We start from the raw sequence: 16,418 nt of genomic DNA, 5'->3' as shown, positions 1-16,418 counted from the left end.
CCATGCTCCATATTAACACATAATTTAAAAACTAAAATACCATGAATGTTGTGAGCCAAAGCTCAAAATCAGAAGGCTAATGCCTGATAAAATGAAAGATGTATAGTGCTTCAAGTTGGGGAGTTCTTTCTTCCCTCTGGCCCTTTATTTCTTTTTATATTAAGGAAACACTGACCAGAGTAAAATAAAACTTCAAACTGTTGAAGACCAAAGTGAAGCTGAGCTTTTTGTTTATTCTGATTATAAAATAATGAATAATTGCACACTTTCTACAAATATCAACAGTGTTATTTCTTCAAGTAGAATGGGAAAAAATTCAAAGCAAGTCATAGAGTTATGATCTGTGGCATGACTTCCTTGTTTCTTGGTAAAGTTCAAAGCAAGCTTATTGCAGCTGAAAGCATTCCCTGAAGGGGTCTTAACTATACAGCTATTGAAAGTGGATTTTTGTTTCAGTTTTTAACATTGCCCAGGATTTGCTACATCCCATCTATTTTTCTCCCCTCTGCATTCCTGATGGTTTTGTTTGATAAGTTGTGCTTTCCTGATCCTTTTATTATTGATTAGAAATATACAGTTTGCCAGGCAAGCCCTTTCTGAATTGTCTTGAATAAACTGTTCTTGACTTTAAGGGTGCTGCTGATTAAAGGCTTTACCAATGGCCTAAATTATTCTTGCTCTAATATAACAAATGTAATTTTGTAAGCTAATTATTCTTCTCTCTCCTTCCCTCCTTTGTCCCCTGCCCCTTCCTCCCCCTCATGCCTTTTGCTGGTAGCCAATACCTCTGCTGAAACAAAAGATGAATCACTCCATCACCATGTCCCAGGAGCAGATCTCCAGCTTTCTGGCCAATGCTTTCTTCTGTACTTTTCCACGTCGCAATGCGAAGATGAAGTCTGAGTATTCCAGTTATCCAGACATTAACTTCAACAGGTATGGCATCAGCAGTAAATGAGCCTGATAACCCTACCATAGAAATATTGCTGTCCTTTAGGGGAGAAACTCATTTGTTTCGTGTTTCTGTCACTAAATTCACTAGTTTGCTTTTTGTCCTTTTTTTCTCTTGCCTCTAAGGGAAAAAAGAAAACTGTGCATCTATATAAGAAAGGATCTTGTGCACAGGACAATCAATATTCCAAATTTTCTTTTGTGCATGAGCATGCACAGACACACTCTTGCTCTGGCATAATTAGATTGATACAATTCCCTGCCTCCTCATAAGCCAATCATCTGCAAATGGTATATCTTAGTTGTGCTTCAAGTGTTCTGTGTCTATTTAAATTAAAGGTCGGTGTTTCCCCAGCCACGTTTCTGTTGTCTCCTGTGTCATCAGTGGTGAGCTGCACAGTAAGTCATATCAATAGGACTTCATTCTTCAGCATCCATACCATTATTTTAAGGCAGTTGTAGAGCTGCATATTAAAATTAACTTTTTCTTTTTGCTGAGTTAGTCTAAGAAGGCCACAATAAGAATTTACTTAAAGATACTCTGATGTCTAAACAAGCATTTATTTTTTTCCTAGTGCTAACTTACAAGCAGATTTGATTATAATTTTTTTTCTTTACACTTTTTTTTTATAATTTAAATATGCTTATTTCAATTTTAAATGAGGGAAGTAGAGGGAGGCATTTTCTACTGCAGAATATTATGATTCACGTGGACTTGTAGATTAGAAATACAAGTTCATAATTTTTTGGCACTTGCATACAAGTGTAGATCAACATTAAGTTTGCTAGGCTGAAGCTTGGATAGATTATTGATTTAGAGTTTTTCTTATTCCTCACTGTTACCAGATGTAGTGTATGTGCTGTGATGGCTGAGATGAAATACAAAAACAGTGCTGCCTGGGATCCAGCACACTTGGGTTTGTGTATTATGGGAGCTGTATTGGACTGGGACTGCTCAGAATAAATTATCAGGCATGCCAATGCACTAATGATGGTTTTGGCAGCTGCTGCCTTGAAGGGTGTCCCAGGTTTGTCCATACTGTTGTGTTTCAGAGGGACCAGGGTCACTGTCTGGGTGGTTGTCCCAAGAGTGCCGTGGGTTACAGAAGTGTGGGTGGACATTATCATGCCATACAATTCAATGTATTTTTCTACCAGTAGTTCCTAAGAACAAATCAGTGAAAAGTACCATTGGTGCATCAAAAATACTGATGTTCAGAGCATTGAAAGAGGAGAGTGAAAGGTCTGGAAGGAGTTCTCTTTGACTGCACACTTCTAACTGTATTTTGTGGTATCTTTAAAGGACTTTAAGCGACTGTTTTTTGTTGCAATTTAAGCATCTTATAAACCAAGCAGTTAAATTTTTCTAGTTGGGTAATTTCTTACCAACTATAGAATAAAATGCTGTTAAATAACCAGAGTAAATTCATATGCTCCTCTATGAGAATTGCAGAGCAATGTAAGGTGATAGTATTAGAGTGCACTACTTGTGGTTGACTCAGGACATAATACTGCAAACTGCTTCTAAATAAAAAACCCTGGTAAATTATTAGGTAAATATTTTCTTGCTGTGGACTCAAAGAATGACCAGTACAAAGTACCAAGCATTCAGAATTTTCTGCTCTGTTCCAGTCAGTCCAGCATTGTTTTCTGCCTTGGCTGCCTGGTGCTATCATGGTAAAGGTCCCACAATGTTATTTAGGAGGGGAATAGAGCAGACAACCTTCAGGCCTTCCTTTTGCATTGTGCATGAGGCAATGCCCAGCTTCAAGTCACATAGGGGAGAAAGCCATTTTTATTTGTGCAAGAACAACAATATTGTTGCCAAACTGGAGAAAGAAGGGAAGCCAATGTCCTCTGGTTATTGAGGATTAAAAGTGTCTCTTCCTCAGTGTTTGCCAATTTATGCATTTGTTAGATAAGTACAGTTTTCTTTTCCATTCCTTCTTTTACTTAACCATTTGTTGCACCAAATCCACACTCCTACACCCCCAGTATTTTGAATTTGATAATAAGCAGATTAGTGAAGTAGAATACAAAGTGTGGCAGGCAGTGGATAAAATTTGAGAAAATGTGTTGGTGAGAGTGGGAGACTGGTAGGACAAAAGCAAAAGGAAGAGTTCTGGAGAGAGTACTAAAAGATGTACAGTTTTCTGCTGCTGCATATAACCTGACTTAGTTAAAATCTAAAATGAGAGAGGAGAAGGAGGATGCATAGCATCTTATGGATTTTTTCCTTCCTATCAACCCTGTATTTTCCTGCCCTGCAAAGTTATTCTTCAGTAGCAAAGACAGAGTGAGCAGTCATGTTTTCAGCTATTGTTTCAGACTTGTAAAGATGACAGGATTTGGTTCACTGCAGTGTGTGTTTTCAGCTTCTTAAGAAAGGCATTTTGGGAAGCTGGATGTACTCAAAAGGCAGTAGGCAATGACTGAAGTTAAATATTTGTGACTTTTTTTCCTGCTTATAAAAATGTTTTGATGTAAAGGCTTTGGAGGCTGCTGCTCTGCTCAGTCTGCTTAGGGATGGGCATAACAGATTGTTCACACATCAACCTTTTGTCCCCACAGTATTATGGTCTGTTGCTTTTTTCAGACTTAGTTCTTTCCTCAGCATAATTCATTTGCTACGTGACTGTGAGTGAATGACTTTGTTCTTAAGGTATCAAAAATAATCTGCTGTTGTTCCCTAACAAAGCGAAACTACTGAGTGCATGAATGCTAGCATTTGAGGGGCTTTTCTTTAGAAAAGGTGATGATCCTCCATTCCTTTATCCATGACCTGTCTTCATTCATAGAAAAGGCTCCCACTCCTCCCCTCAAATCTCTGAGACTGAAAAATGGAAATTTTCCACTTCTAAGCTATAAACATAATTATGTACATTTTCTTGTGGTTTTTGTTTTACACCACAGTCTTTTGTCAGGTCACTTTATGCAGACTTTAATATTAGTATCTTTTTATACAATATAAAATAGTTATGATTTGTACATTTAAATGCTGATATGTTCCATTGTTCCTCCCAGTCTTCTCCCTGCTTTAGGTTTTTATGTGCTGTTAACTATGATAATGTAAGTTCTACCCCTACTCCTCCCAAGGTACAAATCTGTTTGACAAAACAAGACAGTCACTGCAAGATAGTTCAAAATGTAAGGCTCATAGAGACAGGAGTGCAGCTGGCTGGGAGGAAGGCTGTTGTCTGTGTTAGCATTAACACACACCATCCATGCTTTACTTCTCTCATGCTGGTAGTCTTGCCAAATGAGAGGAGAAGCAATGTGGCCATTCCTCTTTTGACACAGAAGCACTTGGTTTAATGGTGTGTGTTGACACTGACTGTCCATTGTGATTCCTTATCTTGCTACAGACTGAAAGTCACCTGTGTAGAATGAAATACTCAGTAATTTAATTGAATTCTTCCCTTTTTTGGTTGGCAGGGATGAGCCTATTATGAATCTTAAGTCATTAATAAGATAATTCATTTCAAATGTAGTTGATAAAAAGGAAATAATAGTTTAAGAGCTTTAATATTTATGAATTTGAGTAGGTAGAATGACATCCATTCAGTGGCCAAACATTAGATCTTACTAAATAGCATAAAATATTGCTTCTGTTCAAAATATCAAGCTAAATTCAGACTGTTCAATTTTTCTTTTTAAAAACACTACTATAATACATGTGATAACATTAGATTGTGCAGCTTTATTCCAAAATAACCCATCACAAAAGAAAGAAAGAATTGAATTGGCCATTTTATTTACCTTCTTGATGTGTTTTTCTTGGAAGTTGCATTCTGGTTGAATGTAGAGCCTGAATTGCATTGACTCTACATTATGATGTTGATTGCAGAGTTTAAAATAGTTGATTGTGGTGATGGTTGTAATTACACTATAGACACTATAGAATTTGGTAATTTAGGAAACTGTCTAGTTTAGTTATACGGGAAAGCAAAATGTGAGGAAAAATGTCTGCAATATTGAATCAGTGTTCTGGAAATGACACAGGTTTGCCAAGGACCTGCTCTGCTTCTTCTGTGTCCTTGACCTGCTACAGATCTGTTTTAGCTGTTGTGTCGAGTGAGAAAAACTCTTCATTTTCTTTGTTCAGAAACTCTGTGGTTAAAGTGAAGATGCAATATTGGGCTTGAATTCATAACTGAAGGCAGTAAAGTCTAACAGCATGAGCCTGGTAGATCTTCTGGCACATATATTAGTGCATGCTCTGGTCTGAAACCACCAGTATTCCACTGGGACTGAATTTCTTCATCTTTATCAAACAAACCTTTAAAGTAATTTCAAGTGATTGGAAATGAGGAGAAAAACACACTAGTTAAGATATATTTCTTTTATGGAATATATAATATATGAAAGGAAATGGGAAACTGTATGGTACATTTATGCAGGAGAATTGAAATCTAATTTACCAGTAATGCAATTATCTCTCCATAAACAACATCAATTTCATAACACTAATGAATATTCTCTTGGGCATAGATTATCTAATGACTTTGAGAGAGCTTGTTTTGGACTGAGATGTATTGCTCCTCTGATAAGTGGTTCTAGGTTTTCTGGGTTAAAGGACACTGATCCTACAAAACTCATTCTGTTATGCCTACTTTGGGCACGTGAAGTGATTAGCCTTGGATGAATTACTTCAAGTCAAGTATAATTTTCTGTCAAAAAATTTAAATCAACATTTGTGTTTGGTAAATGCGGAAACACTCGTTAATTAGACAACTTCAAAAGGACACTATTTTTATGAATCTGGCCTAATTGCTTTTCTATAGTGATTAAAACAGTACTGAATCTGAAGGTTTTTTAGCTTAGTAAATACAGTCATGTAGTCCAGAACTTAGTTGTACCATGCTGTTGGCTGTCTCTTGTTTTAGATTCCCCAGGGTAAAACATTTTACCCCACTATTCTCTGGTGTTGAGTACTTGCAGTTAGCATCTTATCATTTAATCAGGGTCAGATATCAACCTGATGCCTTGTAAGACTCATAAATCACCAAAACCTTTTGTTAAAACAGATTTACAATGCACCAAGTTGCTTGCCACAATAAACAGAATGACAAAATGGAAAGCACAGAGAAGAGATGTGTGAGTATATGGGAGTGTCTGAGATGAAAGATAGTTTTTTGCATTTAGATTTCCCAAAAAATTACATTACTCCATTTTTTTTTGTTTACACACATCTTAAAAGTCGTTATTTATCTACAGATAAAATTCTAATTCAACATAAGGTTATTGAATAGTGCAGTGTTCTTAAATAACTTCTCAGATGACGACAGTACTTATATATTTGTACCTATAACACATCACAGTAAATAAGAAATTGCCCACGAGGTTGAAATATTGAATGTTTTGTTTTTCTCCTGCTTGCTATGAAGGAAATTAGAGAACTCTAGAATGATGTCCTTTATAAGCCCAGAGCAGGAAGGCAGTTTTAATACAGACAGATAGAATTCATGCTGAGTGGAAGAGGCACACACTGGGCACCAGAAAAGAACTGAGCTTGCTGTACCTGACTTGTAGGAGGTTGTGCTCTGTTTTTCTATCAGGAAATGCAAGATGTGGACAGTGGCATTTCCTTTTGTTTTGTCAGAGGGATGGTCAGTTTGCCTGCCTTCCATCTCTCTGGAAGGAATTTCTCATTTGGATTATTCTGCTTTTGATTTCCATTAAGTCCAAATTGCATAAAGTAAAGCTGTAATATACTGAATTGTTTTCCTTCTAATTATCACTTCAAATATTTTTAGTGACCGCAGGACTTCCTAGTAAGGGTTTATATTTTATATTGGATATAAGAATGTCCCATTTTAAATTTGCTAAGGTTTCTTCATCTTGCATTATGTAACTGATGTTTAGGTATTAATATTTAAAACTATTTAGGGCTATGGTCTCCAAACATTTTTGATCACACATACTTATCAGTAAAACATTTTTGAGCAATGTATTGTGTTTATACTATATATATAAAACATATATATTTATACACCCCAATGTATTTGTAATTATTTACTTAGGAGTTACATACATGTGCTATTTTACTAATATATTGCATTATAAAACATGAAAAAAATTAGAAAGGATGAGATAAAGATGAAATAATCACTAGTTCAAAATTTTTTTTTTATTTAATGAATGGGACAAAAATATATTCCTGCAGCCTAATGGATTGTCTTGCACACCCCCTGGGTACTTTGGAGACCAGAGTGGGTCTCTGGGGTATTGCTGTTCCCAAAATATAGTGTAGTTTGTTTCCCTTGGGAAGAGAAGCATGAATTATAGCAATGGAACACTTGTTGCAGCTCCATTCTTCATGAAAAGTCCTTGACTTCTCCTGTCTTATTCACTGAAGCGAGGCTATGAAGATTTAAAACTCCATTTTAAAAGGCAGATGTATATTTCTGTATGGGGGGAACTCCACCCAATAAATAAACAACAAAACAGCATTCTCAGAAAACACTTGAGGCAAAGGATATGGGTAATTAATGTAATTTCAGTTATTCCTATATGGTTATCAGGTTTGCTTTCATATGTTTAGAGTGTGAGATTGTCTGTCCCATGCAATAGTGTGATAAGCACACATAATTATAGACACATTCCAAATCTTACATGGTGCACATTAATGCACACAGCTTTGCTTGACCTTTGATACACTAACATCTATGGGCAGTCCTTAATGTGGATGTGACTAAGGCTGCCTTGAGCACAATTGAATTTAAAATGTCAAATCATACTGAGAGAGAATCCTTTTGAAACTGTTTTGATAAGCTGTGTTAGTATTAGAAGTCAAAGCTCAAAAAATACTGCATTAGAAATATGATACTGGTTTTGAAAAAGAGAATTTTGTATTTCTTGTTTGTTCCTAGAACTCCACTTTTTTTATTCCAAGAGGTTGGGAATTGCAGGAGAAAGATGGAAGTGATGCTTCTTATGTGCTCCCCAGTGCAACTAATGCAGTCCTAAATGATGAGGCTATTGGACCATTCAACACTATATTAGTTTTTCCTTTAGGGTGCTGTGTATCAAGCTGAAATTTCAGTGGTTCCTATTGAGGATGCTCAGCAACTGAGGATGCTCAGCCACTTAATCAGAATAGCCCTCAATCATATGGAGGGCACTAAAGTTTGACAGTAACATACTTCTCAAGTATGTTATTTCCACCCCTATATGTATATATACATCAGGTAAGCATAGGCTTGAAATGGAACAACATAGAAAAATTAAGATATTTGGTTTATTCACTTTTCCAAACATTTTGTCATACAGTGCCTTAGACTAAAACCATTTAGTGATTAGCTGTGTTCTTGAGGTGAAAGGAAACATCTTTCCAGTATTTTAATTTCTGCCTTAACTGTCCATCCTTCCCCCTGCTCAGTCCCTTTACTGGGTGAAATTCATCTATCCATATGACTTCTGTGTAAATCCTTCTTTGACTTCTATTTGTAGGAGAAGATCAGGTTTTAGTTAAATGTTTTGTAGTTGTTCAGATGGTCTGTTATCTTTAGTGAGATCACACTAAAATAAAAGGAAAAACAAAATAAACAAACAACTTAAAGTTCCTTTGAGTCCAGTAGTAAAGATACTTTTTAGTGGCTGTGGGTAGTAGAGGAAACAGTGCACATGGTTAATTGTAGGGATCACAAATACAACATTGTGTATCCACACTTCTGCAAAGAGTACCCATGGAATGCCATGAATTCATGAATGGGAATTATTACTTGAAGTATGATCCATACTGCAAATTTTTGCATACTGTTGCAGTGTGTACACCTTTCTGGGTCTTACAGTAGGTTCCAACTTCAATGTAAAGACATGATTATTCTCTTTGAAAAGAAACATTCAAAGGAAGCCCAGCCTGGGTATGGAAATATCATTAGGAAATTATGGAAGTGGGAGATTAAATCACGTGATTGTAATGGCTCCTGCTGGAGCCAGTTCTTAGAGTAACATCAGGGCAGCAATTTAATTCCTAGAAATTAAATTTTACAGGTAAATACTGCATTTTAATTTTACCTTGTTCAGAAACAGTGTATTTGGGAACTGTTTGCTTAAGCAGGTTCAAATTCTCCCCAGTAAACTCCATGCAAACCAAGCTCACTTTTGTGAAGCTCTTAATGTTCTTAAATAATTTTTCTCTTGTGTTATTTTCAGTGCACCCTTTGAAGTTCTTTGCAAGTTTAAAGTCTATTTTAAACTTGCAAGGAAGGAGTTGGGAGTAGGTTCTTTGGAGCTTTTGACTCCAGCTTTAGAAGGTGGAAATGTTGGTTGCAAATATGACAATTTTGAATTGACAGTCAAGACTGCAAAAACCAGAATATTGATTGCACTTTTACAATGCTTCTTTTTCCACCCTAGAATTTTTTGGATAATGCTCATACGTGTTTTTGTAATAATTGTTGAAATGTTATGAACTGTTGCCTTGTAGCATTACTGTATGGTTGCTAGCAGTTCCTAAGTGAAGTAAGCATATTTTTTACTGTATGCTTACTTCACTTAGCATTCATTCAATATCAGTTCTTACTATTTTTAGTATTTTATTTCTCATGTATTGTATTTCTCTTCAGAATAATTAAATATCTGAATATTTGCTAGAAAAGATTTTTCATTTAGCCACAATGACTTTAGCAATCTACAAATTCACAAACACAAAGTTCACACATCTACTTTCTTGTGTTTTCAAATCTCTGGCCTGAATGTGTCTCTGGGGAGGTTTTCTGTTTGATTAGCATTGCTACTCCCCTGGAGTGCTGGAGAGCCAGAGATGAATTTGGAGATCAGTCCTGGAGGCTCTCTCAGCTCCTGTAGCTGATAAATTGAAGTTACTGCACGGCAGTGGGAACATCCTGTACAAAGCTTACATATGCAGTTGCCACTAAGATTTTAATAACTTCACCTGAAAGTGGACTTGCGGTGCTTTGTGTTTGATTTACAGTGCACTTCATCTGGATGAGTGCTCTAATTGAAATTAATGGCTTTTGGCCCTAGGTGGTTCTGTCAGGAAATGATGTGGTTTCCACTTAGATTTTTGGGTGGATTTTTAGTAGGAACTGTGTTGCAGCACTTGAAGAATAATGTTATTTAATATCTTAGTGATGCCTTCATATAGCTCTATTCTTTAAAGCATTTGCTTCAAAAAGAAAATTTTCATTATGTTGCCCAATTGATTATTTCAGAAATAAGGTTCAAGGTTAAAATGTTTGTAAATTTGCCATGTGATGTCCTCATTTAAGTGAATTTGGTAGGACAAGGCCATTTTTGAATCATGTAAATATCCCTTGCTTTTCCTGTTGCATGCACAAATATGACTGGTTTTAGTGATCTGACTGAGTTCAGCCATAGTTCTGCACGTTTCCTGCCCAGCCTGCTGTTTGTGCTGGATCACATATTGCCTTTGTGGCATGAAAAACTCTCTCCTGAGGGTTTGCAATGTAAGCAAGATGTCACTTTGATGTGAAGAGGCATAAAAATTAGTAATGATCAGGCTGACAGATAAATTAAGCAATTTAAAGACTTGATATGAATTGAGACTTCCAGATAAGAGGTTGGGGGTAATTTAGGAAACGTCTGCACACACATGCACACATTGACTCCTTTTATAAACCCCTTTTTATCTGTGCAAACTCACGGCCTTGATAGAACTTGCATATAAGCCCATGTTAGAATAGACTTGTTAAAGTCTGGAGTTTTCCTTCCTAAAGTCCTGATTCACTGTTCAGAGAATAAAGTGCTAATAAAATTAACCTCTGTGACTTAATAGAGATTTCAGAATTGATCTCTTCAGCCTGTATATATCATAAGGATTTTTAAATGCTGAAAAAAATCCAGTTCATTTCCTTGCTGAATCTAGTTTAATTCACCTCTCAGCATTCCGGTTTTAAAGGCAGATTGTCATTCCACTACAAATGAATCATGTTGTGTCATTGCTTTACTTAGACTGTTTATTGTGGGGGAATCTTATATCCTCAGGGCTTTCAGTGGATCAGACATCTTTTAGTAAACTTCCTATTCAAAGGGTTTTATTTCTGAAGTCACTGCTGTTCTTCCTTCCAGATAAATTCCATTATGTGTTGCCAATAACAATGCCTTGTCACTCTGTTGGAAGTGAAATTAAGTAATGCATGTTCAAGTTGCTGGAAGACAGATGATGCAGTAAAAGTATTTCAGCTAACCTTAAAAGAATACATTCACTTATGGCTAAAAAAAGGATCCTTCATTTTAATGCTTAGGTTTTTTACAAATGTCTGTTAGAATGGCTGTAACAGCCCAGTGGATGGAGCCATTTGTGTTGGGGGAAGGTTCTTTTCTTTAGAAATGCTGCTGGTGCAGTGCAGCTCTTGAAAGCAGCAAGGTTGCATTAATTCTTCTGAGCAACTCACTGAGCTGAAAGGAGGGGGACATTTGGATCTTGGAGTACTCAACATATATGTTTTCTCACTTAATGGCCTGTTAAACATTTCAATTTGTAGCAAATAAAACGAGTAGTTTTCCATAATGTTCATACTGAAATTGCATTTATTGGTATTAGAAGATTGGTGCAAGTGAGAGAAGCATTCACTTGGCATCTTCATCAGAAGTACAGCAAGTCAATAAACTCATTATTCCTAACATCTTGAATTACAGAGGGGCTCTCTAGAGTGTTCTTTCTACAGTGCAGTACTTAAAGGCAAAGCTAATGAAATGTGTGCATAATAATTACAAAAAATCAAATTGCAATTAGTAAGTAGCACTAATTGCTCTGCACTGTGTCCCTGAAATCTAATTGTTTGTTTTTATTTCCTGTTTTTCAGGTTGTTTGAAGGGAGGTCACCAAGAAAGCCTGAGAAACTTAAGACCCTTTTCTGCTATTTTAGAAGAGTCACAGAAAAAAGTATATCCTTTATTCTTTTTTTGAGCTGCAAAGCAGATAGATAAAAAATTTAATCCCATTCAATTTAGAAATGGCTACACAGCTATGATGGAAGTATTTAACAAAAGTCAGCTTGCAAAGTACACTGATTTTCATACTAATGGCACTTCTTACCATGTGTATGATGCATGCAAGTAAATTATTTGCCCAGAGCTCATTCTGTTTTATTTTTTCTGATAAATAGATATAAATATATATAGGATGTGTGTGAAATACAGAAATATATTTATGTGTGTGTGTGTAAAAATGTGTGTGTATATCATTGTGTAGATATAAATATATATATATAATGCTAATAATATATGCAACCACTTCCATCACCACATCAAAGTGGGGATGTAGAGGGAACTTGGCACCGTTACAGCCATTAAAATCACAGGCTTAAAGATTTTGAGTCAAGCTTCACTTTTCCTGCAGAATGCATATTTAGTATTCTGATTATAATTTGGAGTTCTGAGGGATTTTCCCCTGCTTGTGTTGATATTTCAGGTTTTTCTCTTCTATGATTCCAAAGCAAAGCTGTTTTTAGGTTTGCCCAGTTCAAATAAAACAAATGATAGGAAGATGAGATATCTCCTGCTCTTGGGAAATTTAATGCATAGTCAGATCTTCTGTTATTAGCACAGATTTGAACATTTGCATAAGCTTTCACAAACAGATCTCTATTTTGTGATAACTACCATAGCTTATATATTGCATTTTTGGGGAGAAAGAGATTTTACTGGGGTAGCACACATCAGATCTGCAGCAATACCCTTACAATGGCCTTTTTTAAAAGAACTTTTTCTTTACATGTCAGCATTTTACTATTAACTTCATACTTTCTCAGAAGGGTTTGTTTTAAAAGAAAGACAGATTTAAACTATTAAATAAAAAAAGCCTCTTACTTGGTCCAGACCATCTTCATCATTTTAATTCACCACAAAATGAATGCAGCTATATCCTATTTCAGCTGTCAGACTTTAAGCAATATCAATAGGACTAAATCTCTGAGGTAAAAGTAACTTGTGATCTATGTGTGGGACTGAGAAGAGATACAGTGTACCAGTTTTTTTTAATACCTGAGTTATAATGGTTTTGTGCAAACCAAATCCTAAATTGATGCAGCTGTCCCTGAGCCCCTGAGAATATGAAATCTGATGGGAACATGCTTTATGAAACTACCATATTAGATTTCCTAACATTATAACTTTAAATAATATTTAATGAGATTCTTGAATGCTCTTTTCTTGAATTAAAAATTCCTATCATACCTTTAAAATACCCCATTTCTTATTATTTTTTTTTTGTCTCAGGAATTAGTAAGGCTGAAGTAACTTAGCTCTATAAGTTACGGTAATAATTTTGTTGCTCTTTTTATTGTAAATAATAATAGAGTTCTCTGTAAAAGAATGCTGGAAACTGAAGACTTTGTGCTCAAAAGGTGAATGCTTGATTTGCAGAATACCACAAATGATATCAGAATTCCCTTGTGAAAGAGCACTTGATTATTGTACTTGAAAGCTATGCACTTTTTTCAGAGAAAGTAACCTTTTTTTTAACCTAAATTTTAAAGTAAAATTTTAAAAGTAAAGCATAGAACTACTTAAGGCTTTTTTAGAAGGATGCATTTGTGCTTTACATAGTATTCTCAATGTTTTCATGAATCACAGTAGATTTACTGTAGCAGAAAAACAAGTCTTAATTAAAGATTTTATTGAGATGATATCACCTAATAAAAGGTTGATATTTTCTTTCTGTTACAAAACTGAACTTCTTTTGAGTGAAATAAGGAGAAAAGATGATACTGCATCCTTCCTGCAATAAGCAACAGCTCCTCTTTTTCCCCTCAAGGGCAGGAGTCTTTTCTCAGTCAGAATACAGTGAATTTCACTTGCATCCTGGCAGGGTTAAAAACTGCCTGATTTGGAACGTGCTAACACTGCATGCTTATTGACATAGTTGGACTTTCTTGGAAATATGAGCTGCTGCTTCCTCCCTCCATAGGTTGAATACTATGGACAGTTGATGATTTTAAAGATTCACAATGTCCTTTTCTCTAAAGCAACACATTTTAAGATCTTTCTTGTAGTCTTGAGTGTTGTTAAAGTGAAAATCACTTGTTAAATAGTTTTTCCTAGATCTGGAAAAACTAAAATACTCAAACTGCAAAGTGGGAAGAGAAGTAATATTTTGGTCTTCATGTTACTTGTCTTCACTTAGAGCATGGGCTGTCAGGGGAAAAATCAGAGTCACTCCTGAGGAAAGTTAAGCTCTTGGTATTGACCAAGGATGATGTTTGTAGTTTTCAAAGATTACCAGTTAAGATAATCTAAGGGCTAAGCTCCCGCACTTAATACATTTTCCTTTGGGGTTGGTTTGCCTGTAGAACCTACGGGATTGGTGACGTTCACAAGGCAGTGTCTCCAGGAGTTTCCAGACTGGGAGAGGTAAGTCAAACATCCTGTAAGAAGTTTCTTAAGTCCACAATAACTGATCATTCATTTGGAGTTGATTCAGGTCTAGAAGTACTGCAGAAAACAATCTTTGCTATGGACTGTTCCAGAAAGAAATAGAGGGCAGTGGCTGAATTGCCACAAGTAGTTTGTGTCCTGACTTGTCCCATATGGTTTTCTGTAATGAAAACAAGTATTAGTTGAAGTTTTAAAACACAAACATATCTTTGATGCTGTTGTTTGAGTGGGGGGAAGAAAGAGAGGGATTATATTACCAATCATTTATTGATTTAAGAAATGACAGGCAATGTAATGAACTATGGGTGATGATCAGCATGAGCACAAGTATTATAGCTTCATTGCTGGGGAGCAAGAAAAACTTAAAACTTCAGCTGTGGGGTTTTATGGTAGAAGGTGGAGAAACTGACAAATGACATTGTTTCTGTGATGCAAACTTTTTTTTAATCCGTTGGGGGTTTTTGTTTTTTTTTTTTAAAAACACCTTATGTTCAAGGTGTGTAAGCAGTTGGGGTTTGGGTGAATTTTGTTTTAAAATGAATGGGTTTTTGTGGGGGTTCTGAAATGATGCTTTCTGTACAATATTTTTCCTCAATGGTAGATCTCAGAAAAAATTATCTAGATTGCATGTCACCTATGAAGGCACCATTGAAAGCAATGGACAAGGTATGCTGCAGGTAAGTGCATATAAGAGTTCATGTGGATTTAGTGTTTTTGTCATACTTTTATGGTCTATCAGCTTAATAAAGTTACTTGTTTATCCTCAATTGACTTAAATGACAAGATGTTATGCAGCATAAAAAAAAACTATCAAAATTAATTCTATGAGCAGTACTGTCAATGTTCCCCAGCTCATCTAGGTAGCACATGTACCTGTTACAGAAAGGGCTGACAGAAAATCACAAGTCCTGGACAGCTTCAGGTCTTCTGGTTCAAGCCAGGATCAAAGATTGACAAGACAAAAGATTCAGGCTGTGATCTTGATGACTTGTCAAGGGTTTCAGTTTATTTTAAAAAAGTTATTCTTGTGCCCCAGACAGTGACCAGGTCAGTGACCCAGGAGACTTTCTTGCTGCTGCCAGCACCACTGTTTCAGTCTGGGAGACAGTCAGCAAAAGAAATTCATACGGAGGATGTCCTGTCCATATTTATAGGAAGGAACACATTTGAGTTTTCAAATTAGTTGTTTGCTTTCTGCTTTTCTTTAAGAAAAAAAAAAAAAAGAAGGTCTGCCTTCTAGAATTCTTTTACCAAAAAAAGTAAAAATTAGAACTTTTTTAGCCAGGGACAAGTACTGCATTGGAAGAGGAGGAAGGAGACAAGAAGAATTCTTTTCTGCAATGCTTGTTGCACAGACTTTAAAATGTCTCATAACTTTATGAAACTGGGGCACTTAAATGTGTGCTGAAATTATGAAGAACTCAGCAATTGCTCAATAATAATCATTTTTCTGGTGTTGTACCCTGTATAAGGGGGTATTACCTAGGATGTGATATTTTCCTCTTGGCTATTTCAAGTTTTATCAAACAAAATGCCTCTGCTCAGATGAGGAGCAGTGTGGAGGGATAGAATGTAAGAGAATAGTGCAGAGGGCAGTCTCACACCTGAGGAGCTGCAGCTGCACCAATAAGCAAAGATGAGGAACAGGGCTGCCCTTAATAGGCCACAGCTGTGTCAAATAAGACGAGTGCTCCAAAAGAGTGGGTGAGCTGGTTGTGCTGTCAAGAGAGTTGGAGTTTGTTGGTTCTGCTGTGAGGAGAGCTGGAGTTTGTTGTCTGTACTGTGAAGAAGGAGTTGGTGCTGTGAGGAGATGCCCCTGAGAAATCATTGAGAAGGTATGGGAGATTTACAACAAGCTGACAGCAGAGCAGTCACACCTGCAGGGAGCAGGATAAACAAGGCAGGACAGTGCAGGAGTCCACAGTGACCCAGCCTCAGTGGGCAGCGATGGTGCCAACCACAGCCCCTGCTGACTGGCTGTGCCACCAGACAAAGGCAGGGTGATGAGTCTGAGTCAGGGCACCTGGGACAGTGAGAGGTGTCTGGTGAGCACATGGACATCAGCAGGGCTGGGCCCAGAGGGGAGGTGCAGGACAGGGTGA

The 16,418-nt window shown here is 36.5% G+C and overlaps 1 protein-coding gene across 2 annotated transcripts in view; it reads left to right on the top strand.

The window, feature by feature from the left end:
* PARG (poly(ADP-ribose) glycohydrolase) overlaps positions 1-16,418 on the top strand; it is a 58,704-nt gene that overhangs the window by 28,117 nt on the left and 14,169 nt on the right. For both annotated transcript variants that reach the window (XM_064716808.1, XM_064716807.1), the window contains exons 9-12: positions 779-936; positions 11,745-11,824; positions 14,232-14,292; positions 14,918-14,993. In XM_064716808.1, the coding sequence (XP_064572878.1) occupies positions 779-936; positions 11,745-11,824; positions 14,232-14,292; positions 14,918-14,993 (375 nt within the window). The remainder of the gene's footprint in view (positions 1-778; positions 937-11,744; positions 11,825-14,231; positions 14,293-14,917; positions 14,994-16,418) is intronic.

Source organism: Zonotrichia leucophrys, chromosome 6 (assembly GCF_028769735.1).
Source record: "Zonotrichia leucophrys gambelii isolate GWCS_2022_RI chromosome 6, RI_Zleu_2.0, whole genome shotgun sequence".
In the NCBI taxonomy this organism is placed as follows: Eukaryota; Metazoa; Chordata; class Aves; order Passeriformes; family Passerellidae; genus Zonotrichia; species Zonotrichia leucophrys.
This window is presented reverse-complemented; position numbering and strand designations above follow the sequence as displayed.